Source organism: Leishmania martiniquensis, chromosome 11 (genome assembly GCF_017916325.1).
Source record: "Leishmania martiniquensis isolate LSCM1 chromosome 11, whole genome shotgun sequence".
Taxonomy (NCBI): domain Eukaryota; phylum Euglenozoa; class Kinetoplastea; order Trypanosomatida; family Trypanosomatidae; genus Leishmania; species Leishmania martiniquensis.
The window spans coordinates 500,356-524,481 of record NC_090146.1 but is presented as its reverse complement, the minus strand read 5'-3'; the positions used below and the strand labels follow the sequence as shown (position 1 = coordinate 524,481).

Below are 24,126 nucleotides of genomic sequence, written 5' to 3'. Positions count from 1 at the left end.
GCGAGACGGAGGGCCTCCCCCCCATGCCAGAATGAAAGGTTTCCTCGAGCACAGCAGCAGCCGAGGCTGTGTCAGAAATGTCGCCAGCGGATTCAATCGGCCAGCCCATCCTCGATCCGTAGAGGCGTGGGACATGCAAGAAATGTGGCGGTCATGTGCAAGCCGAAATCCTTCTTTGAAAGCGTTCGCTGCTCAAAGTCTCTGTGTGAAGGATAGAGGAGACCAGCGCCACCACGCGGAGCGTCCAATGCAGCGCGCCGTGTACATTTCCTGAGGGTGCACCGCCGCACATCATTAAGAGCCGGGACGTACTGTCCGCCTCCTGACACTTCCGCCTTTCGATCTGGCCGCATAGGAGGCAAAAAAGTGCACCGCCTGCAGCCTTTTCGCATACTTGAGAAGCGCGCGAGCCACTTGTCCGTGGAATATAGAACTCTATTGAACAGATGAAACGAACGCGGCGAAGAATCGGCAGTGGAGGTGGTAGCGAAGGGGGGACGCAAGTGGATGAGTGGGGCAGAAAGGGGCAAGGTAGCATGGTGATGCAAGCAGTGAGGGTTGTCCTAGCCAGCGTGCGCACGAGAGAAGTGGTCACAGGCGAGGCAGAAAGAAGACACAGTATGAGGATACGGAGGCCCAGCACGACCTTGGCGAAACTACACATCTCAGCAAAGGCCGGCACTTCGATTCCTTTCGCCAGCATCTGTGTGGGTGCGGTCAAGCGGCCGTTGCTCTTTACCTCTCTTGTTGCCTTGGCGGCCCTCTCCTGGGAGCGAGGGGATATGCCGGTGGGGAAGTCGATATGCCTAAAGAGAGGCTGTGAGGGCGGCGCGGCACACGAGAAGGCAGATGAGTGTGGAGCGCGGAAAATGGGTGGCGGCCAAATACGCCGGTGGGCCATGGAGTTGGGAAAGATGCTGAGCCACGATGGTGTTCGAGAACGAGCAATGCGGACCGGCATAACCCGGCCTGGGAAGCGTAAGAAAAGGCGAGTAAAAGAGCTGTCGGTGAAGCAGCAGTGGTCTGCCGGAAAGAGAAAGATGGGTAGCTCACCGGAGGAGGGGAGGGAAGGGGGAGGGGCGGGAGTGAAAGTTGAAAGGGCGCCATTGCTCGTGGCCGCAAAAGAAAGTGGAAAGCACAGAGATCACTACGGTAGAATGCCTCTCCCCCCTTTGGTGCTTAGCTGCGGGCATGAAAGTGTCCGCTTATGTACATCATCTACTCCCGCTCCTCACCATCACCATCCACCCACACACCCACACGGTGGCCACAGCGAGAGAGGAGGAGGAGATACACATGCGTCTGGCAGCAGAGGGGGGAGAGAGAATGAGAGGGAGGGGAGGAAGACGGCAGCAAAAAAACAAAATAGCGAATACACATAGCATCGACGAGGGAGACGAGGAAACACGGGGAAGGGGGAGGGGCCAATACAGGCATAACGAGACACACATAGAGAGCGAGAAGCCCTAAAAGAAGAAAAAGACATGCACATGAATGCGTCGAGCACCACTGCCAGGGCTGAAACCGGCGGCAACCCTGGCAAGGGGGGAGGCGAAGCCAGTAGAACAGAGAGGCAATAGAGGAGGGCTGCGCACAAGAAGCGCTTCAAGTAGCGCAGAGGCTGGCAAGGCTGAGTAAAGAGTATGAATAGGGCGGAAGGGTGAGTGTGAGGAGGGATGACACAGGAAGGGGCCTCGGCAGGTGCTTTATACAGAGTGTCCGTAGAGGCGCACACGCACACCTGCCCCAGTTTTCGTAGCACAGTGCACATACAAGATGGGCGTCACAATTACCAGCGACGCTACGAGGAGAAAAGAGGCTAGCTGGAGCCAAACACATACGAGAGAGAGAGTCACACTTACTTAGAAAACAGCGCGGCCGCACACGACACCGGAAGAGCCCTCACATCACACCTCAAGAGCAGCACTGTTCCATTTTGCATAAACACACACGAAGAAAAAAAAACGTATCAGGTGATTGCCAGGCACCGAATATTGGGAGAAGGCGAGAGAACATGAGAGAAGCCCGCCGACAGAAGCGATGTGAAGCGTTAGACGGCAGACGACACCTCAGGCTGTCATTGCACCAATCCACAAAAGAGAGAAGCGCAAGGAGCGAAAGAACGCTAAGTGCGCCGGCACAGCAGAATCGCTGGTCGCGGTCAAAGTCCGCCCGAACTTCACTCGAGACGAAAATCGAACTGATGAGCGACTTCTTCTTTCGCCTAAATCCGTAACACTACGCCGACACCGTCTACGCTTCACTAACGGAGACCCTTGGCAAGTCTTCCCACCTTCAGAAATACCTGCTCGATCGACGTCTGCGATACACTGTAGTCCGTAATGTGCAGCCGCTCCTTGTTTTGCTGCAACGCGCGGAAAACGGCGCCGAAGCCACGGCCGCGCGGCAGCTGATACACAAACCGGCGGCCCTCTCGTTCCCTCACCACAGCGTCAGGGAGCTCCGCCTTCATGAAGGATGAGAAGCGCTCCGCGTACTTCGCCGACGAAAGGAGCACGCTCACCTCGAAGGCGCTGCCGAACTTGTTCTTCAGGTGCACCTTGTCGCCGATGCACCGCACATGCCCGCGCACCATGATGGCGACGATATCCGCGAGCGCCTCCACCTCCTCCAGGTGGTGCGTCGTCAGCACCACAGAGCAGTGCGCCGAGGCGCGCTGGATCGCCGTCCACATCCCGCGCCGCGCCACAGGGTCCATGCCGGCAGACGGCTCGTCCAGGAAGATCACCCGCGGGCCACCCACCAGCGCCATCGCCACAGACAGCTTGCGCCGGTTGCCGCCAGACAGCGCGCTCGTCACCGTCTTGCGGTACATGGTCAGCTCGCACAGCGTGCACAGCGCGTCCACAAGCGCAGGCCACTCCGCGCGCCTGACCCCACGAACCCCAGCGTACAGCTCCAGCTGCTCCTCCACCGTCAGCAGGTCCAGCGTCGCGTCGAACTGTGGGCAGTACCCGATGCACCGCAGCGCCTCCTTGCTTTGCTCCACAATGTCGTACCCACACACGTACGCACTGCCGCCCGTCGGCAGGAACTGCTGGCACAGCATCGAGATCGTGGTCGTCTTGCCCGCGCCGTTCGTCCCCAGGAGCCCGAACACCTCCCCCGGGAAGATCGAAAAGGTGATGCCCTTCACAGCCACGTTGCCGCTTCTGTACCGCTTCTGCAGGTTCACCACGCGTACAACGTCGCTTGACGTGTCCCCCTTGTTTTGGGCCTCGTAAACGGCCTGGCGTTCGCCCCCCACGTCAGAATCCTCGTCGCTCGGGATTATGGGGTCTGCGTCACGGCAGTATCGCAGCCGCTGCGGAAGCCGCTCCGCCGCGGGGTGGTCCAGCGCCAGCGTGGCGATGCAAAAGAATGGGAGCTCGATGGCGAGGTAGACGAGAGGCCACCCAAGCTGGTTCATGTCCCAGGCACCGGTTGCCGTGCCGACAGCCACCTTGCTGTCCAGCATCAGCAGCCCGATGAGTCCCTCCCCAATGCTGTACGATGGAATCACCCGGAAAGCCCAGCGCATCTTGTTCGCCGTGTCCGCGTTGCTCGGGTCAAGCTCCAGCACCAACACAAGCATTAAAAGCAGGAAGCCCGCGACGAAGCTGACCCCCATTACAATCGTCTGCGCAGACGAGTGCTCTGCGAAGGCGAAGCTCAGTGCGTACGCACCGGCCGTGCTCGTCAAGCCGTACACGAGGAAGAGCACGAACGTGCCGCCAACGCGATCAGGTCCGATGAACTCCTGCCGGTCGAAGGTGGTGAAGAGTAGGACGCACAGCAACATCGTTACCACGTATGCAGCCATGTCGAAGATGAAGTTCGATGCCCAGTACACGAAGAAATTCAGCCCGCACAGGTTCTGCAAGTGCCGCGCCCCGCACTCCCGCTCCTTCACCACCCACGCTACCGGGTTGGATGGGAGGAACGTGAACGGGATCATCACCAATGCGCCGATAAAAATGAAGCCCAGCTGAGGCTCGCCGGAAGGCCTCTCGAACAACTCTGCCGAGTAGCGCATAAACGCATGGTCGCTTTTGAGGAAGTACTTGAGGAACAAATCGTAGTACGTGGCAAGATTCAGGCCAGCCTGATGGTGTGACGACGAGTTATACAAGAACACATTGACGTTAGTGCCACGCCACTGCTTCGCCATCATCAAAAGCGCCGTCACGTTTCGGTCAAGGCACGACACGGCGCCGTAGCGCGGCGCCGCATGCGTGTACCACGTGTCCAAGAGGTAGTCAGCCAGCACCTGCGCGCCTTTGTAGTAAGTTTCGTTCACCTCGAAGCCGATGGCGCCCGGTACACTGCCCCACATCACGTCACAGAAAGATGTGTCCACAACCGGTGTAACCTCGCCATTAAACATCAAGTAATCGAAGGCCAATGACTGAGGGTCAGCGAAGTGCACTAGGTTCAACAGCATCGCGATCAGGATGCACACAACCGGGCACACAATCTGAAAGCACTGCATCTTCCGGTCCCGCAGCGCACTCCAGAATCGCTTCACCATCATCGTACGAAACTGCAACCACAGCGCCGACCGCGCAACCCCGCAGTTCCAGATCAACTCCACGTTCTCTTGCTCCGCCGCCTCGCTGCGGCCCGCGACATCCTCCTCCGACACCTTCAGAAACACCTCCTCCAGCGTCGTCGCAGCCAGTGAGTAGCCGCGAATGCCGTCGGCCTCCACGGAGTCAATCTCATCGAGCAATGCAGGAAACCTGTTCGCGCTTCGCGCAGGCAGCTCATATGTCAGCTCACACCCGTTGCGCCTAAGAACACTCGCGCCATCAACAGCTCCAAGCACCACGTCGTCCACCGCGTCTGGGTCCAGCTCGGGATCGACGGAGATGACGATGCAGTAGCCCCCGCCGAGCCGAGACTTGAGGAACAGGCTGCTGCCGGAGCACTTCAGGCGCCCCTGGCTCATGATGCCGATTTTGTGCCCCAGCAGGTCCGCCTCGTCCATGTAGTGCGTCGTCAGCAGCAGCGTGTGCGCCTCTGACATGCGCCGCAGCAGCTCCCACGTCTGCCGCCGCGCACCAACGTCCAGCCCGGCCGTCGGCTCGTCGAGCAGCACAAGCCGGCTCCCACCCACAAACGCAATCGCGATCGACAGCCTCCGCTTCATCCCGCCGGAGAGGCGCTTCGCCGGCTGGTCGATCTTCTCCAGCAGGTCCGTCTCGTACAGCATCCGGCACACCGCATTCTCCAGCTCCCACCCCTTCAGCCCCTTGATCCGCCCAAAGAACTCGAGGTGGTCGCGGCACGTCAGCTCAGGCCACAGAATGTTGTGCTGCGGGCAGTACCCGATCTGGCGGCGCACTTCGCTCAGCTGAGTCCGCACAGAGCTGCCGTAGATGTAGCAGTCGCCCTCGTCCGGCTCCACCATCCCCGTCATCATGTTCAGCACCGTCGTCTTGCCCGCGCCGTTGTGCCCCAGCAGCACAGAGATCTCGCCCTCGCGCATCCCCCAGTACAGGTTGTTCACCGCAACGAACCTCTTGCCGCCGCGCCGGTACTCCTTCCGGATGCCCTCGAACGACACGCAGTCCTGCGAGTAGTCGAGCGACTCGAAGACGCCGTTCTCCGCGCGCCCGTCGGCGCCGCCCTCCAGGCGCTTAGGTTTGGCACCGAAGAACCACTTGACGGGGTCGATTATGAAGAACAGCGGGTGCTTCGGCGTGCCCCACTCCTTCGGCACAACAGCGTCCAGGTACAGCATCAGCACATAGTAGACAAAGAAGTCCGCCGCCAGCATCCCAAGAAGAACCGCGAGCGTCGGGTTGTCGCGCCGCGACGTCATCTGCGCAGCGCCGCACCCACTCCCAGACTCATGCAGCAGGAACACGTTCAGCGCCGCGGCAAACCCGCTCGGCGAGAACACAGAGAACAGCGTCACGACCCAGCCTTGCGCATTCGTCATGGCGAACATCGGTATCACCAAGATGAAGTAGATCACCGGCGCCACGAGCGACGCAAGGCGCGACTTGCTGAAGAAGGCAGCGATCATGCCCGACAGCGGGATCGTCGTGAGGGCAAAGACGAGGAAGATGAGGAACAGGATCAGCGGGTCGCTCTTCGTCACGTACGTCAGCTTCAGCATCAGCACGCACAGCACGCACGTCGGCACAAAGATCCCCACCTGCACAATGAGCTCGCTCACGTAGATGGCCCACTGCTTGAGCCCCATGATCAGCACCGCCTCGCGGATCCGCAGCTCCTTCTCCAGCACAATGCGCTTCGTCTGCTGGGACACACTGTACAGGAAGGCAAGAGAGAATATCAACGGTAGCACAGGACGCGCTTGCGCCATCAGGGGCACGCGATTGTACTTTGGCGTGCCCATGGCCACCATTAAATGCGTCATGTTCATTCGTGCAGAGTGAAATGTGTTGACGTAGAACTCAGAGACGAGCTGCTGCAGGGTGGTGAAGCCGGACAGCAGGTACAGCTCAGCCGTGTCGAACAGCACGCCTCCGCTATATGCGACATCGTACGTGGTGGTGAACGACGGCAGGGCGGAGTTATTCATGTGCAGCACGAGGTCCATCCCAGCCGCGTTGATCTGCCGCAGCTCCACGATGGCCCACAGGCGCCCGCCGCGCTTCACAGAGCGGCGGGCTTCTTGAACGCTGCCATAGACTTTGGAGTCGGTCACATATTGAACGAGAGCAGAGGTGCTTTTCATATAAGCGATCAGCTGCGACGTGACGCTGTGCTCGCCGACAAAGTATAAATCACCACTGCACAGAATTGCAGTGAAGCGCGTGTTCGCAGCGAACCCGGCCAGCGTTTTTGCGATGAAGGGTACAATGTGGCGGTATGCAGAGAGAGCTGTCCACTGGAGGCTGATGAGTACGTCGAGGGTAGGAACAGCTGACAGCCAGCACCAGTAGCTTCGTAAGCTTGCGATGACGAGCTCTTTCCACTCGTAGGATACACGGCACACCTCGTATCCTGCTGGCAGAGGAAGCATGCTCGAGTCACCGTCGCAGATGTAGTTGATGACACTGTGCGTCTCGCATTGCTGGGTAATAGGATCGCAGGTCGTGAACTCCATGGGTTCGCACCGTACGAACTCGGCCAATGTCGGTGTCCCGTCTGGCTGCTTCATGCACGTGAAGTCGTACGTAGCAGGCGCGTGCAGGCCAGCCGCGCCGATGTTATCGGACTCTAAGTTCGTGGAAAGGTACGAGATTTCCTCGTTATATTGTGTGCCCCAGATGGCCCACAAGGCAATGGACACAGCCATGAATACAAGTGGCACAGCAACATCTACGAGTAAATCCAGCTTGCGCTGCCACAGCTCACGTGCCGATCGTCTCACAACAGCCAACAGCTGGTCTACAAAAAAGGTACACGAGGACCCATTGTATGCGCCAGTGACGCACTCGTCATCTGCCTGCGATACGCTACCCCTGCTTCGGCTCGTGGTATCATCTGACCCGCTGCTGGTGCTACTGGTCCTCGGCGAGAGATCGAAACATTGACTTTCCAAGTCACGCATGTTTAGTTCAGTGAATTTTACCGTTTGGCTCATCAGCTCATTGCGACGCATTGCACCCAAGCCAGCGCGCCGCTTTGACGATGAGTACCAGCTTCGGTTGGAGGACTCGGAGCCGCCAATCGGTGACGTGGTGGTAGCCAAGTCCTCCATTGGCTCGTCTTCCTCCTTTCCTTCGTTGTTCGCACGAAAGCCGTGCCATCTGGTCGCGCCAGCGGCAGCCTGCGCAGAAGGCTCCTGGGAAAGGGTCGCCGTGTGCAAACACGCTTCCGTATCCCATGCGTCGTACTCGTCACCGTGAGCCGCTTCCTCATTCTCATTCAGCCGCAGTTGGTCGAGAGACCTGCGCGGCACTTTGTCGGCAGGAGAGAGGGCAGCCCCACCAGCCGTCAAGGGTGTACTGGGGTTCATCGAAAGACGCATAGACCTCTGGTGGCTGGAGCTATCGAAGATGTCCGGGCCATACATGAGCGGTGTCAAGCCGCGCGACCGCTCACGTCGCGATAGGGGCGCCGAGATAAGAAAGAGGGGCAGCATAGACGGGGGGCAGAGCCCTTACCATTGAAACGACGGCGGCGAAAGGCGATCGGAATCGTGCAGACGCGCACGCCTCGATGGCAACAGCCGGAAGCGATTTGAGAAAGAGGCTCCTGATTCCACTAGGTGCAAGTGATTTGCGCGGCTCGAGGAGTTTTGACGACGAGCCCTCGTGAAATGAGCTCCTCTTGAGAGACGCGGGTACACTCGTGCGTGAGTCCGTATACGTGTGGCCTTTGCCAGTCCAAGTGAGGGGCAGCACTTGAGTAGCGATGCTCGCGAGCACGCATCACCAGTGCGCACCTCGAGCAGCGGCAACGCAGCGAAGGTAACGCACGAGATCGTCTCGGGACAGCCCGTAGAGAGCAAAGGAAGAAAAAGATTCCGTTAGAAAGCGAGAGAAATTTCGTCAATGGGCGGCGCGCGCGCATATGGACGGCAGCGGAAACCGCCCACCACTGCAGAAAGAACGAGAGTGCCGCGTGAGAAAAGATCTCAGCAGGAGCACCGCTCCTTCGCCTCCTCCCCGTCTCTCGTGATGCCAAAGAGGAAGCGGTAGCGGAGGGGTATGCACAGCGTAACCCACAGAAACGCAGGCAAGGCGCGTTTGTGCTCGCGCTTTCACTGATCTTCTCAACGCGTCTTCTTTCTTTTACCCTTTTGTTTCTTTTTTTTTGATGACGCACTGTGTTCGTCTCTCGAGCAGATTCCTCTCGAATGATGCACACTTCACAGAGAAAGCTAGATATATTACAGTAAGGCACACACCTATGCACACATGCACACAGACACCGCCACATGAGCGCATGCGCATGAAACATCTGAATGTGATAAAAAGCACGCGCCAGGATCCGTGCCTCTGCCGCAAACGCGACACGAGCGTCACCAAACGCACACGGGGAAGATGTCAGCGAACCGAATCACCATCACTGATTTGTTCAGGCGCCAGCACAGATAGAAAAATTAGAGCAGACGTGCCAGCGCCCAGGTACGCAGACGCCTCTCCCGAAGCCTTCGACTCGTTCGTCGTGCCGACTCTAACACTTTCAGAAATACCTGCTCGATCGATGTCTGCGATACACTGTAGTCCGTAATGTGCAGCCGCTCCTTGTTTTGCTGCAACGCGCGGAAAACGGCGCCGAAGCCACGGCCGCGCGGCAGCTGATACACAAACCGGCGGCCCTCTCGTTCCCTCACCACAGCTTCAGGGAGCTCCGCCTTCATGAAGGATGAGAAGCGCTCCGCGTACTTCGCCGACGAAAGGAGCACGCTCACCTCGAAGGCGCTGCCGAACTTGTTCTTCAGGTGCACCTTGTCGCCGATGCACCGCACATGCCCGCGCACCATGATGGCGACGATATCCGCGAGCGCCTCCACCTCCTCCAGGTGGTGCGTCGTCAGCACCACAGAGCAGTGCGCCGAGGCGCGCTGGATCGCCGTCCACATCCCGCGCCGCGCCACAGGGTCCATGCCGGCAGACGGCTCGTCCAGGAAGATCACCCGCGGGCCACCCACCAGCGCCATCGCCACAGACAGCTTGCGCCGGTTGCCGCCAGACAGCGCGCTCGTCACCGTCTTGCGGTACATGGTCAGCTCGCACAGCGTGCACAGCGCGTCCACAAGCGCAGGCCACTCCGCGCGCCTGTTAGCAACGCTTCGTTGGCCACCTTTTGACAGCGCTACCGAGAACCTCATATTACTGCTCTCGGCTTGCCGGCGGTGCCAGGGATTTATGAGGCTGTAGAGACACCCGAGAGAATCTGCAGAGTCGCTCGCTGTGTCAAGCGCGTGTGATTTTTCCGGGCACGCAGTGCCCGGTTTGGGTTCCCACGTCCACCAACCGTTTCACGCGATAACAGAGGCGCAGATGCGTCATTGGGGGATGGGGCTTGGGGGAATCTCCACAGAGTGTGGGCGGCAAAGGAAGCAGCAGTTTCCCGCCCCTCCTCGACGAAAGGAGGCCGACGACAACGAAGAGAGAAGAGGTTTATCAATCGAATCTGCAGCGCGCCATGAATCGCCGTCACCGCTCACCGGCAGGCGCAATGGAGGAAGAAGTCAACAGTTGGGTCGAAGCACAAACAAAAGGCGCCAAGCGCTACACCAACAAGAGAACAGCTGGCGCAAAATGTGGAGGGGGGAAAGGGCATACGTGTGTGTGTGTGCAGACACAGCGAAGGGGGCCCAATATGCGGTGAATACATTTATTTACGTTTGCCGAAAACGCCTTCATCACGTGAGAGCAAAGAAAAAAAAAGAGAAAGTCAAAGGGGTGTCGGTGGGAGTGCAAACGCTGACACACACACACGCACACGCACACATGTGTATGTCTGTGTGGGTGTTGATCAAGCTGCAATCCTTTTTTTCTCGTGCCCGCGTTCAAGACGTAGCACACGACAAGCGCGACAGGGGATGGGGAAGGCGTCATCTAGCAGTGGGGGCATCATGGGCACCACACAGAGGACGGGGGAAGAGGAGGTGGAGAGCGCTTCGCATTGGTGGGCGGAGCCGGGGTATTCCCCGAAAGGGCGCCATTTAACAAGGAGGAGGGCTGTCGAGAAGGGGCACACAAACGGAGAAAGCGTCGAAGAGGCTCAGAAGCAAAAGTCCATTATAAATCGTCCAGCATGCATGTCACGGACGGCGTCGCAGGAGTCCGGAAGGGGGGATAGCACCGTCCACTGCAGCTTCCGTCTTTCCTGGGGTATCGCTCACGTCCTCTGCAGCAGGCCTAGAACGAAAAGAGGACACTCCAACAGCGCCGCCGCCGCGTCTATCACGCTCTCTCTCTCACGGATCCCAAGCCGCCACACAGGAGATCATCCTGGCACGTTCATTTCCTCTTCTGCTACTCCTGCCTCTCCGCACTGCCAACGCGCTAGCAGCAGCATAGGCAGCAGCCTTTCTTATCCTGAACAAGCCGCTGGGCCTCCTCAACCTCGTGTCGTCGCTCGGCCTCCTCGCTGATCTGCAGAAATACCTGCTCGATCGACGTCTGTGAGACGCTGTAGTCCGTTGCCCCCAATGCTGCGGCCTTCTCCTCCATAAGCTTGAATGTCCTCGACAACTTTGTGCCGCCAGGAAGCTCATAGGTAAAGCGGCGCGCGCGGAACTCGCGCAGCGAAGAGCCCGGGAAATTCTCCTCAAAGAACCGCTGCATCCCTTCTTTTACTCCCTCGTCGTCAGAGCGGACCCGCACATTCACCTCGATTCCGGTGCCGAACTTCTGCTTCAGGTGTGTCTTGTCACCAATGCAACGCAGGGTGCCATCAACCATGATCGCCACGCGATGCGCCAGCGCCTCCACCTCCTCCAGGTGGTGCGTCGTCAGCACCACAGAGCAATTATCGGCTACTGTCTCGATGGCGGTCCACAAGCCGCGGCGCGCCACAGGGTCCATGCCAGCCGACGGCTCATCGAGAAACACGACGCGCGGCCCGCCAATGAGGGAGATGGCTACAGACAGCTTGCGCCGGTTGCCGCCGGACAGCGCGTGCGCCAGGGTATTCTTGTAGTCCGTCAGCTCGCACAAGGCCATCAGCCCCTCCAACACGCGTTCGCGAAACCGGTACGAGATGGCCCGCACGCCCGCGTACAGCTCCAGGTGCTCCTTCACCGTCAGCAGGTCCAGCGTCGCGTCGAACTGTGGGCAGTACCCGATGCACCGCAGCGCCGCACGGCTCTCCGTCACGATGTCGTTACCACAGATGGAAGCGTGACCGCTTGTCGGGTAACACTCTTGGCAGAGAAGAGAAATCGTCGTGGTCTTGCCGGCACCGTTCGTCCCCAAGAAGCCGAAAACCTCGCCAGGGTGGACGCCAAACGTGATGTTGCGCACCGCCACCTTACCATTTGAGTACACTTTGCGCAGGTTCTCTACCCGCACGAGGTCGCCCTGCCTCTCTGCACTCGTGAGCACGCTCTTGCGCTCCGCCGCGACGTCCTCGTCCTCGCCGTCAATCACCTCCGGCTCCTCGTCGGGGTTGTGGAAGAGTCGCTGCGCCCGCTGCCGGCGTCCAGGGTGATCGATGAAGAGCGTGATGAGGACGTAAATGGGCAGCTCAAGAGTCATGTACACGCAAGGCCAGCCCACCACGGACATGGACCACGGTGTCTTGCTGGTGTCAAACGCCTCCTCCATCTTGAGGGCGGCGAGGTTGCCGATGCCTTCGCCGACGCAGTAGCTCGGCACCACGCGGAAGAACCACCGCAACACCTTCGCCACGTCTTTGGTGGTGTCCAAAAAGGACAGCATCGTCACAGATAGCACCAGCAGAAAGCCGGCGATGAAGTTGGCGAGCATGACGACGTTCTGTGCCGTGGAGTGCTCCTTGAACAGGAAGCTCACGGCATACGCCATGGCCACGCCGGAGAGGCCGTAGAGGAAGAGAAGCACAATGGTGGCACCAATGGCCGCTTTACCGACGTACTCCTCCCGCTTGAAGATGGCAAAGACGATGATGACGAGGAACATCGTGATGGCATAGCAGCAGATGTCGAACAAGAAGTTGGCCAGCCAGTACACGGAGAAGCCGAGTCCCGAGACGTTCTGCAGATGCCGCGCCTTACACTCCCGCTCCTTCACAATCCACGACACGAACGTCGACGGGATAAAGGTGAACGGAATCATGATGATGATGGAGATGAGGAGGGCGTAGACGGAGTCCACGACTTTGTCCTCCGTCTTGGTGCGCGGCATCGAATGGACGACGGTGGTCATCACACTCGCGTTGTTGCCTCGTTGCGCCATGTAGTAACCGTTGTAAAGATCAAAGAGGCCGATCGCTGAGGTGTGCAGCGCCGAGGTGTTGTAGATCACGGCCGATATCGCTGCGCTCGCGGTCGTGTTCAGCTGCGGCAAGCTCGTTGTGTCCACGCACACCAGGCCGTTGTAGCGCTCCAGCTCGTGACTGTTGTATGTCTCGAGCATGTAGGACGATAGCGACGACGTAGACGTCGCGGACGGCGGCTGGACGGTGACGACTCTCTCGGAAAACGGAATGCTCAAGTTCATCGCTGAGGCACATCCTGCGACGTCCACCTCGACCGATGTACCGAACAGGTCGCTCGAGAGCGTGATTGCTGGGGATTCAAATAGCCTGATGAGCATGAGCAGCATGGCAAGCAGCACGCACATCACCGGGCATACAATCTGGAAGAACTGCGTGCGGCGGTCGCGCAGGGCATTCCAAAGCCGCTTCCACAGCATCGCCTTGAACTGGCTGTAGACGATGCCAACCTCGCTCACGATGAGGCTGACGTTCCACACATCCGAGCGCGGCAATGGATCTGTGGTGGAGTTCTCCACGGTGCCCAGGTCCGCCAGGGAGTCGAGGTAGTTGCCGGAAGAGCCCGTACCCGCTGTGCTCGCCAGCTGCGTCGACAGCGCGTCCGGCGTCGTCGAGGATGGCTGCTTCCGCTTCGCCTCCTGCTGCGCTACTTGAATGAAGATCTCCTCCAGCGTTGTTGCCGAGACGCTATAGGCGTTGATGCCGAGCTGCGCGCCGCGCTCCTCAATGTCAGCCAGCAGAGTGGGGAAGGTTGCCTTCGTCTCTATGGGAAGTCGAAAGCCCATCTCGCCGGCACCGGACCCCAGCTGTGTGGCTGACGGCACGTACCTCCTCACCACGCTGGCTATAGCCGGCCGGTTAACATGAGCGATGACGGAGAGAGTGAGCACGTACCCGACGCCGAGCTTGGCCTTCAAGAACATGTTGCTGCCCGCGCACTGCAAGCGACCCTTGCTCATGATCGCAATAGAATCGCCCAGGAGGTCGGCCTCGTCCATGAAGTGCGTGCTCAGAAGGACGGTGTGGTGCTCCGACATGGTACGCAGCAAGCCCCACGTGTGTCGCCGCGCTCCAACGTCCATGCCTGCAGTCGGTTCATCAAGGAATACCAGTCGGCTTCCGCCAACAAAGGCGATCGCAACGGACAATTTGCGCTTCTGCCCGCCTGACAGCCTCTTCGACCGGTAATCGCGCTTGTCCTCCAGGTCGACGCCAGCGAGCATGCGCGAGATGGCCTTCTCCCGCTCCGTGCCACTCAATCCTTTCACCGAGGCGTAGTACCAAAGGTGCTCGTAGCATGTCATGCTCGGCCACAGAATGTTGTGCTGCGGGCAGTACCCGATCTGCTGCCGCGCCTTCCTCAGCTCGTCACGGATAGAGTAACCGTAGATGTAGCAGTCGCCCGCATCGGCCGGTACCATGCCCGTCATCATGTTCATGGTCGTCGTCTTGCCCGCGCCGTTGTGCCCCAGCAGCACAGAGATCTCGCCCTCGCGCAGCCCCCAGTGCATGTTGTTCACCGCCAGAAACTTCTTCTTGCCGCGCTGATACTTCTTCCGAAGCCCGGCAATGCGCACAGCGTAGTCGGCGTCACCTTCGCCGATCTCCTCGAATACGCCATCCTCGGCGCGGCCGTCCGCCATGTTCACGTGGTGTGGCGCATCTCGCCGGCAGCAAAGCCACCGCGCCGCTTCAATGATGAAGAAGAGCGGGTGCTTGCGCGTGCCCCACTGCTTCGGCATGACCGCGTCCAGGTACAGCATCAGTACGAGATACAAGAGGAAGTCCAAGCACAGGATGATGATCACGACGAGCAGCTTCGGCGTGTCACGAAAGTACGTCAATCCGGCGATGCTCATACCGCCATTCAGCTCGTGCTGGAAGATGAGCTTGATGGCGATAGAGAGGCCCGATGGAGACAGAAAAGACAAGCCGATCAGCGGGGGGCCTTGCAGATTCGGTGCAGCAAAGACCGGAATGGCGAGGACGAAGTAAATGAGAGGCGCCAAGATGGAGGACAGGCGGGCCTTACTGAAGAAGACCGCGATGAGTCCTGACAGCGTGATGAGCGAGAGGGAAAAAAAGAAAAATGTAAAGAAGACGATGCCGAAGTCCGACGCCGTCAAGTATGTCGCCCGAAGCAGGATCGCTATGACGAGGGAGAGGGCCGCGTACTGCATCATGTATACCAAAAACCACGCGGTGTACATGACCGCCTCCGACAGCCCCATGATCAGCATTGCCTCCCGCAAGCGCAACTCCTTCTCCAGCACCACACGCTTCGTCATCTGAGATACCGGGTACAGGAACCCGAGCACGAGGATAAGCGGCACAAACTGACCACCGAAGGAGAGGAACTGCTCATCCTTGTAGGCGCGTGTCGGCGCTGGAAGCATGAGCAACTTTTGCTCCGGCGTCTTCGTCGTGCCGACCACCTCCGACAGGAAATAATCGTAAACGGCACGCTGCAGAGTCGTGAAACCAGAAAGGATGTACATGGCCGCCCCGCTCTCCGCCACGCCACCGATGTAGAACTCCGTCAGCACCCTCTTCGTCGGCGGAAGCGCCGTTGCGTTGAGGCGAATAGCCACATCAAAGTTGTCGGCGGTCATGCTGATCACCTCAACGATGCCCCAGTTGGGCGGGTCGTGAAAGGTGCGGTTCTTCACATTCGCCTCTGCCTCCGCCACGGTGGCGAATGTGCCACCGTAGATGTACGAGAAGTATGTGGAGGTGCTCTGGAAGTGCGCCACGAGCGCGCTCGTTGAAGCGGAGTGCGGGGCGAAGAAGAGGGAGCCGCTGGAAAGCATCGCGGAGTCCACCGTCTTGTCGACAGTCCGCCTGATGCCACGCGAGCGAGCAAACATACGCCATGTCCACTGCAGCACAATCATTTGATCAAGCGACGGCACCGCGGCCGTACTCCACGGAACGTTGTGGCGCATGGCCAAGTACGTCGCATTCGCGACGCTCCCCACAACACAGAGCCCAGTCGGGGCGCCGGTGAGTCGGCCCTCGGCGCATAACAGCTGCGGGGGGATCGGGAACCTGCCGAGAAAGTCGCTGCATTCAGGGAGGGACGCGATCGTGGTGCCACCTGAGAGCGTCGCATTGTAGCAGAGCATGCTCATCGCCTCCATCATTACGAAGTCCGTGAGGGACTCTCTCTCGACGCTGAAGTAATCAGCCGCTGGGAAAGAGTTGTTGTGGATGATGAGCCACAGAATAATGGAGCCGAGAACAAAGATGACGGGAATCAGTAATTCGCACGCGAACGCAATGGGGGAGCGATACTGCAGGATTAGTATCCGCTTCATCGTTACACCCAGCTGAGAGCAGAAGCTGCTGCTGCTGCAAGTCCGCGGTGATTTGGACACGTGCGGGTGGCATTCCGCGTCGGCCGCGCGAACACAAATATCCCTCTCGTCCTCCCCACCCTTCATGTCTCCGCCGGTGTGTCGCGAGAAGGCCCCTTGGCACGCACCCCTGCCGAAACCATCGTTACCGCTCTCCGGCAGGTCCGTCAGCTCGACATCGCAGAAGGACCTGCTGGGCACATGGGTAAGCGGCCCCCTCTGGTTCGGCGCCTTGCCGCGCGGGCTCTCTCGTGCTTGCTGTTCATTTGGATCGCCCCCTGACTTCCTCGGAGAAGAAACTGAGGGCGTTGGGGGGGCACCTCCGACCTCTGTGTTGCTGCGTTCCGTGCGCATCGTCGATAGCTGCAGCCAGTGCGTGGACGTTTGCTTTGCCTCTCGATCGAGCGCGAAGTCTCTGGTCACGAAGGAGTTGGATCGCTTCCGTGGGCGCTTCTGTGTACCCGCACGCGTCGTATGTGCGGATCAGTGGCACACGATGAGCGGCGGCCGCCGTGAGACGCTGAATACACGCCGGGCTGCTCACAGTTCCGTCTGCCCCGCGTGGTCGGCTGCCAAAGCGCTGAGGAGTTGGATAGGAAAGGAGCAAAGGCCACGCACAAGCGTGCGCCCGAGAGACGCGTTGAGTCGACCTCAAAGAGGGCGACGAAAGAAATGCACAAATGCGCCCGTCAGCGAGGCCAAAGTTTGAGAAGCGAAGTAACCGAAGAGAGAGAGACCCCCCCGCAGTAGAGCCAACCGAGGCGCAGTGACCGAAAGGGGATGTGGGGAGGGTGTGGTGGAAGATAACAGGGAAAAAGCGAGGGAAGGGGGGCGACTGGTTGAGAAAAGCCAAGAAGAAAGGGGACGTCAGCTGCGGCGGAGCGGGAGGGAAGGAAACAGCCCTTTAGAGAGATAAAGAGGCGCAGGTACAGGTGCCACAGATTAACAAATAGCAATCAACGTCAGAGGGAGAAGATGAAGTCGAGGGCGTAATCACGTGAAGGAAAAAAGGGGAAGTAGCGGGCAACGACCAAGTATGCAGGCCGATAGTGCAAGAGGGGCACAGCGAGTACCGCTGCACCACACTGCGCTTTGAGCTATGTACCTCGGTAAGCAGGCCGTGCGCACAGCACGAAAGGGAGGAGGAGAAGACGCCGAAGGAAGCAGCCAAAACGAAAAAAAGGGAGGCAGGGAGAGCCTCGTTGACTGGGCACTGGGCACCTGCGGAGACGCGCTGCTTGCTCCTGCGACACACACAGATGCTCGCCCTCTGAGGCAGAGACGGAACAAAAAAGGGGGAGGAACGCAAGAGCACAGGGTCTGAGAGGGGAGGCGGACGGTCTCTCTCCACGACAAAGGCAGGCACAGCAAAATTAAGAGAAAATGCTCTTTGCCTCTTTTCGTTATCGTAAGAAGGGCAATACGGTAAATGGAAGCAAAACTTAGAACTATACCGAAGGGTGGCAGACAGACAGGGACGAGACGGAAGGGCAGACGTGTGGGCGAGAGGTATTCAACGAAGGGGGTGAGGGGCAGAGGGGCAGAGGGGCAGAGGGGGAAGAGAGGAGGCGCAGAGAGTGGTGCAACAAGGGGCCTTCAAGAGTGACTGCGAGGCGGTGCAGAAGGCACTTGCCAGTCCAAAGAGAAGCTGAAAAAACAAAAAAAGACGCGCCGGGCGACGGAGAAGCGGAACGTGGAGGCGGTGAAGGCATACACAAACTCTCACACGCGACAAGAGAGGCGCCGAGCGTGTTTGAAGAGAGAGAGACAAAGTGAATGAGTGCGAGCAACGTTGTAGGAGGTCGAGCTGCGTCTTACCACGGAGAAGGGATACCTCCTGCCACAAGAAGAGGAGAAAGAGAGAGAGACAACAACAGAACGAAAGAAAAAGCGTCCACAACTACGCTACCCTGTCGATCCGAGGAAAATGCAGCGAAGTTGTGAGAGAGCTCCGGAGATAGGGATGCGCGCACGGAGAGCGTCGGCCCGCTGCAGAAAAAGGGAGCACCACGAGTCGAAGGAGAGGTGCGACAGGGAGTACCTACTGGGCTCCTTCTCCCTACACGAAAAGCCGTGGGTACCGCTGCGGGGGTATTCGTTGGGTGGGAGAAAGGAGGAGGTCAGAGGCGGGGCGGCAACCGCCTGCACCACCTTGGCGTGCCTCCCAAGACAAATCTGTCGCTCTTTATGTCTCTTTGGCTGTTTTCCTCGTTCCCTTGCCTCTTGCCCGCTGATGCGTCACGGAAGCGGCGTCGAACTTCTCAAATCCCTCGTGTGTGCTTCCTGCCGCCTTCTGGCAGAGGGCCTGCCGCCCGCTGCGCCCTTCGCGTCTGTTGGGGCGGTGGGGACAGGAAAACGTGCGGCCTCGAGAATGGCGCCGCCTGGCACACGATCCCCCGGTAAAGGGAAGATACTGGTAACAAAGGGGCACGGGAGCGCGTGGAGCTCCCTTATTCTCCGAGCCGATCACCGCAGCACTGCGCGGCCCCTCTACCGTTAGAGAAAAAGGTCCTGTCTTGGTGCGTGGCGTCTGCGGCTTCCAGTTCGGCGTGCAGGCAAGACCGTGAATGGAGGTACAGAGAGGGATTCGCAGTGAGAGATGACCCACTCGACCTCGCCCGAGTCGGCTTGGTGGCCCTGTGTACTTCTGCGGCACGCGATCAGACGTCCACGCGGCGCTCGCTGAGGCCGTGCCACAGATAGGGGTCAGTACGAAGGCAGCAAAAAGGATTCCCGCCCGAACACGCACACGCACAGAGACAGAAAGAAACAGAGATTTGCCAAAGTGTCACGGCAAAAAAACCCAAAAAAGGGGGGATGGGGTAACAGATGTAAGACGCTCTCTCTCTCCAGATAGAAAACGTTTATTTAGTACACAGGCACGCCAAAGGGGAGGGGAAGGGGGGTGCAATGGTGTTGCGACTCGCTCCGCTGTGAGAAAGGTGGGAACCGTGCGGGAGGGCGAGGAGAGCAGAAAGGAGAGCTGATGGGAGGAGTGATTTTGAAACAGCGGCAGAAGTACGAAAGGGGTATGGCAGCAGAGCGCCACAGCGACCGCTGGAGTGCAGGCTGAGGCTACGCGGGTGTGCCGAAGAGAGGAGATATAAGATACGTGACACGAGAGCAAAATAAAGCACATACACACAGAAGGGGCAAAAAAAAAAACGACGGTGGAGAAGCAGCACCAAGCACCGGCGCACTTTCCGTTTAGAGATGGGCGTTGGGAAGGACACGCAGAGCAGTAGACCTACTCAGCTGCCAACAAGAGAGGCCCCAAACTTGAATGCAGGGGCGAGAGAGAGTGAGTGAGACTGTGGGTCAGAGGAGAGAGGGGGGGTAAGGGATGGTGAGCCGTTTCGTGGGATACGTGCATGCACCAAAGGCTAATGCTGTATAAAATACAAAAGCGGGGCGTATGAAGAGCAAAGGAAAGTGTGAAAGCGGACAAGTGGGGAGGAGGCCGACACAGTCACGCCCGCCTTCACGGATGGGGGCAACGGAGGCGAAGAAAAGAAAAAAGGGTGGGACGTGGGGGCACCAACTGCGGTGTCCTCAGAAGAAGAAATGGATGGGCACAGGCGGAGGACGTCGCCCAGAGTCTCTTCGCTGAGAAACGGCAACAGTGGAAACACCCCGCCACTGCGTAGGCAACTTCAAAAAAGGTTTAGCTGCCACACACACAAACACCGACGCGAGAACTACAAGAGGGAGGGCGGGAGAGCCGTAGGGGGCACGGGTGAGGGGAGGGGAGGGGGGCGAAGGGGTGATCGAGGAAGCAGTAGCGCGGGCAGGTGGCAGAAGCAGATTCTTGGTGTGTATGAACAGCGTCGCCCTCAGCAGGCCCAAACTGGCATTCCAACTTTCAGTGCCACCAATCAGATGAAGAGATGGGGAAATGTCGATGTACTTCGGTGCTGAGGGGAAGGAAGAGCCCAAAGCGGAAGTTTGACAGTGCGTTCCTTAATGCCGCCTTCGTCTGCGGCGCCAATCCTCAGTGAGAGCGTCGAGACTGGGCGTTGTGGGCGGGGGAAATGGGGAAAGTGATTGAGCACGAGGCGATCGATGTGATACGCCAGCACGGAGTAGTCGCGGAGATGGCACGCGTTGCAGGAGGGCCAAACCGGGGATGTGAATGCACAGCCACTTGTGAAGAAAGCGGGGAGGGAGAGGGTGGTGTAGGACGTGAAAGTGCGGCCGACGGGGAAAGACACGACGAGCAACAGCTACAGAGGTTTCGCGGTAAGGGAAGAAAGGGTTAGGTGGCCAGGGGCATGAAATCTCTGTATCATGGCTGGCTCACCTACTCCTCCTCCTCCCCCAACACACACACGCACACCTCGTTCTGTCCTTCCCATCCTTCACCAGCAGCAGTTGAGGTGGCGCACACGGCGCCCTCCTCCTCCCTCCAGCCGCGAAGAAGAAAGACAGAATCAGCTCCTTATGTCGGAAACGAGAGGTCAAGGAGGTGCACCCCCACAGACGCACACAGTCGTCACTCGCACCGCTGTCTCGGGAGGGAGGTGGGCTGCTGCACCCAAAGCGCAGCCGTAATGGTACGTCTTCTGTACAGCAGTGGGGGGGGGAGGCTGTGTGCGTTAGCGCGTTGTGTTGTTGTTTTTTGTTTAAATAATCGGAGGGAAAGAGAGGCTGAAGAGAAGACACACAAAAGGGAAACGGACCACCGCGACACGCCCAACCACACACACGCATGCACACACGTGCGCACACGCGCATACGAAGCAAGACAGAGGGAAATGGAAGAAGACGAGGGAAGCACTTGTCTGCGCACTTGTAGACATGCGTGAGCGGGTGCAGGTGTGGCTGTGCGCATCAGTCACGCCTGTGTGCTTTGGTGAGGTAGAGGTGGGGGGATGTACTTGTGAGTGTGGGTGTGGATATATGTGGCTTGCCTGCTGCTTCGTCACGCTTGAGAAAGAAGGCGGACAGCTCGGCGCCCTCTTCCCCACTCTGTTCTCTTTCGTTTGCGCGCGCGTGTGCGTGTGCAATTGGGAAAGAGGGAGAGGAAGAAAGGACGTTGCACCGTTACCTGAGACGCTTTCGCCCTGCCTCTCTCCATCGCCCACCACACTTCGCAGTGAGGGTGTCGCCACGCGCACGTCTGTGCTGCGTCAGAAAGGAGAGAGCGAAGAAAATAAAAGGGGTCGAGCGGCGTGCCTGGCGGGCATGCCACACTGAAGCGAGAGAGAGATGTGGCACGCGGTTCACCTGACGACCAGCCCCTTGCCTCCCTCGCACCTCCGCGGATGGAAAAGGGAAGGCGTCAAGGAGGCATGGCCAAGAGAGCGCAGTATGCGATAGCGTCACTGTCCGAGTCACCGGCACGCAACAAGGTGAAGTGCGTGCCGGACACTTTCCTTCCGCATACGCACACGCAAACAGGCTGGCGCTACACCCGCGGATAGAGAACAACAGCAGAAGTGGGCTGAGCATAGGTAGGGGGGTGGCGAATGTAGACCCGTTCAGGCCTAAGAAACACTGCGGCGCGGACGTCATCCTCACCGATAAGGAGGGATATCTCGGCTCTGGGCGCCAACGCCTTCCTTTGGCCCCTCACCCGCCGCCCCCCCCACGCACGCGCTTCTGAGAAACGTTCAGCGGAGTGGCCCTTTCCTGCGTCGGTGTCTGCGCCACTTTCTTGCACGCCTCAGGATGGCCTCCAGTTGCGCAGGAGCGTGTGGCGGCCGCTGGTGAGAGAGAGGGAAACGGAGAGAGTAACGGAGGGGACCGGAACGTGACGAGCGATGACACGAACATGTCCACGTAAAGAAGAGAAGGGCGAAGCGCAGCACGCGTGTGCGACTCACGCCCACCTCTCTCTACACGAGCACGTTTGCGCACGCCGCGGCACGTCGAAGCCGCCACAGCGACAAGCGAGCGAGCAGAAGCTTTGCACCACAGCACCACATCGCCACCCGCAAGACAGAAGGGAAAAGCAAAGAGGAAAGAAGGCGAAACAAAACGGAAAAGGACACCGAGACACACCAACGAGGGGCACACACACACATACGCGCACACACCGGCACTCACACAGTCAGAGAGGGAGAGTTGGTGCACACACACGAGAGGAGGCACATCATCCGTTCCGGCCACTGACGTGCGCGAAGTTCGAGTAAAACGTGGACAAAAAGGTCAGACTAACAGGGCCACACATGTGCTCGAAACAATACACCAACAACGTACAAGAGCAACACAAAAAAAGGTCCCCCGCAAGTGGAGTCAGTCGCACAGAGAACAGCAACAGACATGAGAAGCGCGTTCGAGAGAGCGGAAGCATTGTGGGAGGAGAGGGGGGTCAGGGGGGACGACAGTAGACGGCAAGCATGCGCAGACTGCGTGACCGAATGGATTGCCGGAAGCCCTGTGCACTACGAGTCACTTGCGATCAATGCTTCACTTCTCAAGAGAAACAATATCGGCTATCCCCACTCTCTCCGCCGCGCTTCTCAGCTTCTCTCGCCTTCGCTGTATGCGCCTGTCACGACTGTCCGAGGCATCGGGGGCTGGCAGATAGAGAAAGAGGAGTACAAGAAAAAAACAGTCGATCGGCACGCACGCACGCCTACACAAGCGCGCGCGCGCGAGAGCCCGACGCGAGACGGGAGACCGTTTCGGTACGGTACATCTCTGCGTGCGCGCTTATGAGTCCCTCGCTCGCGCATCGTGCTCTCGACGGCATTTGCGGCATACAGAGCGACAAGAGGGCAAAGACACACACACGCACACATATACACACACACATGTACACATATGTACATATATAAACATATATATACATAAATGTGTGTACATATATGTGTGTATATGTGTGCGTGTGTGTGTGTCTTTGCCCTCTCCCTTCCAGCAAAGACATGGAAAAAAAGAGAAAGGGTGGCCGACACAACTGCATGCTGAGGGGGAAAGCGGGAGGAGGAAAGGAAGCGGGGGAGGGGCCGCAGGAGCGTGGAAGATGACAGGCGATCTGGTGCGCGTACACACTCACATGAGCACGGAAACACATGCAAGCCCACGCTCAGCGATTCGGCTCACTAGCCGACTTCACGACTCCTCGCACCAGCGGTTCTCCTCACGAATCTTCTCTTCTTCCTCTGGAGTGAAGTCGTTCTCGATGTTGAAGAGCTCGCGAATCTGTTCCGCCGTCTTGCCGCGAATCATGCTCGCCACGCAGGCGCATGTCAGATCGAGCAAGTCGCGCACGTTCAAGAAATTCGCAGCCATGATGACGTCGATGAGCACCTCGTGCTGCTTCTCATCGTGATTCTTGAGGAGTTGGTTGAAGAGGAAGTTGCTATCCCACTCGCACACAAGCGAGTCGATCGTTGTCTTGAGCGGTTTCTCGATGGGTTGCGCTGGGTTGCCGCAGTGGTACTCCATGTACTCTAGCACGAGTCTCAGCGTCTGCCCCGAGACGTTTGGAATAGGAATGATGGCCTCGCTGCCCTCCTGATCCTCCAGCATGTCCCTCAGCAGCCCAGACATCTTGGCTGACTCGCGCGACACCATGAACTCTACGGGAGGGTGGTCATTGCTCTGCAGCACGCAGTACTGCGAGAAGTCCACCTCGTCGCTGTTTGCGATCTCTACCGGCATCGTTCCACTTGCGCAGCAGAACAAAAGAGAAGCCGCTGAAGAAAAAAAGGGCACGCGAAGGAGCGAAGGGTAAAATATTTGAGAGCGAAAAAAAAAGAAGGCAACAGGAGCGCAGATATGTACGAGGGAGAAGGAGAGGGAGCTGAAAGGAGAAACGTAGGGTCCGTCTCCTGCACGTTACATGGGGTTGTTCTTGGTCACTTCTGCACTTCCGCGGGCCTTCTCGCGATGAATGCTGCGCATATACACCCGCCTCCGCGCGCGCGTCGCTTCCTTCCGTCTGCTGAGGGTGCGTGTGTGTGTGTGT

General features: G+C 58.7%; 3 protein-coding genes across 3 annotated transcripts; all 3 read right to left on the bottom strand.

Annotated features, from left to right (window-relative positions):
- Positions 1-2,224: 2,224 nt before the first annotated feature.
- On the bottom strand, positions 2,225-8,065 carry LSCM1_06626 (uncharacterized protein; the record flags this gene model as incomplete). The annotated part of the gene is made up of 1 exon (XM_067324038.1): positions 2,225-8,065. The coding sequence occupies one exon, from the start codon at positions 8,063-8,065 to the stop codon at positions 2,264-2,266; it is 5,802 nt and encodes a 1,933-aa protein (XP_067180579.1). The 3' UTR covers positions 2,225-2,263.
- A 2,878-nt stretch (positions 8,066-10,943) lies between these two features.
- LSCM1_06625 (uncharacterized protein) lies at positions 10,944-16,172 on the bottom strand (the record flags this gene model as incomplete). Its single annotated transcript, XM_067324037.1, has 1 exon — positions 10,944-16,172. One exon carries the CDS (start codon positions 16,170-16,172, stop codon positions 10,944-10,946), a length of 5,229 nt encoding a protein of 1,742 aa, XP_067180578.1.
- A 7,095-nt stretch (positions 16,173-23,267) lies between these two features.
- On the bottom strand, positions 23,268-23,819 carry LSCM1_06624 (uncharacterized protein; the record flags this gene model as incomplete). The annotated part of the gene is made up of 1 exon (XM_067324036.1): positions 23,268-23,819. One exon carries the CDS (start codon positions 23,817-23,819, stop codon positions 23,268-23,270), a length of 552 nt encoding a protein of 183 aa, XP_067180577.1.
- Positions 23,820-24,126: the final 307 nt, after the last annotated feature.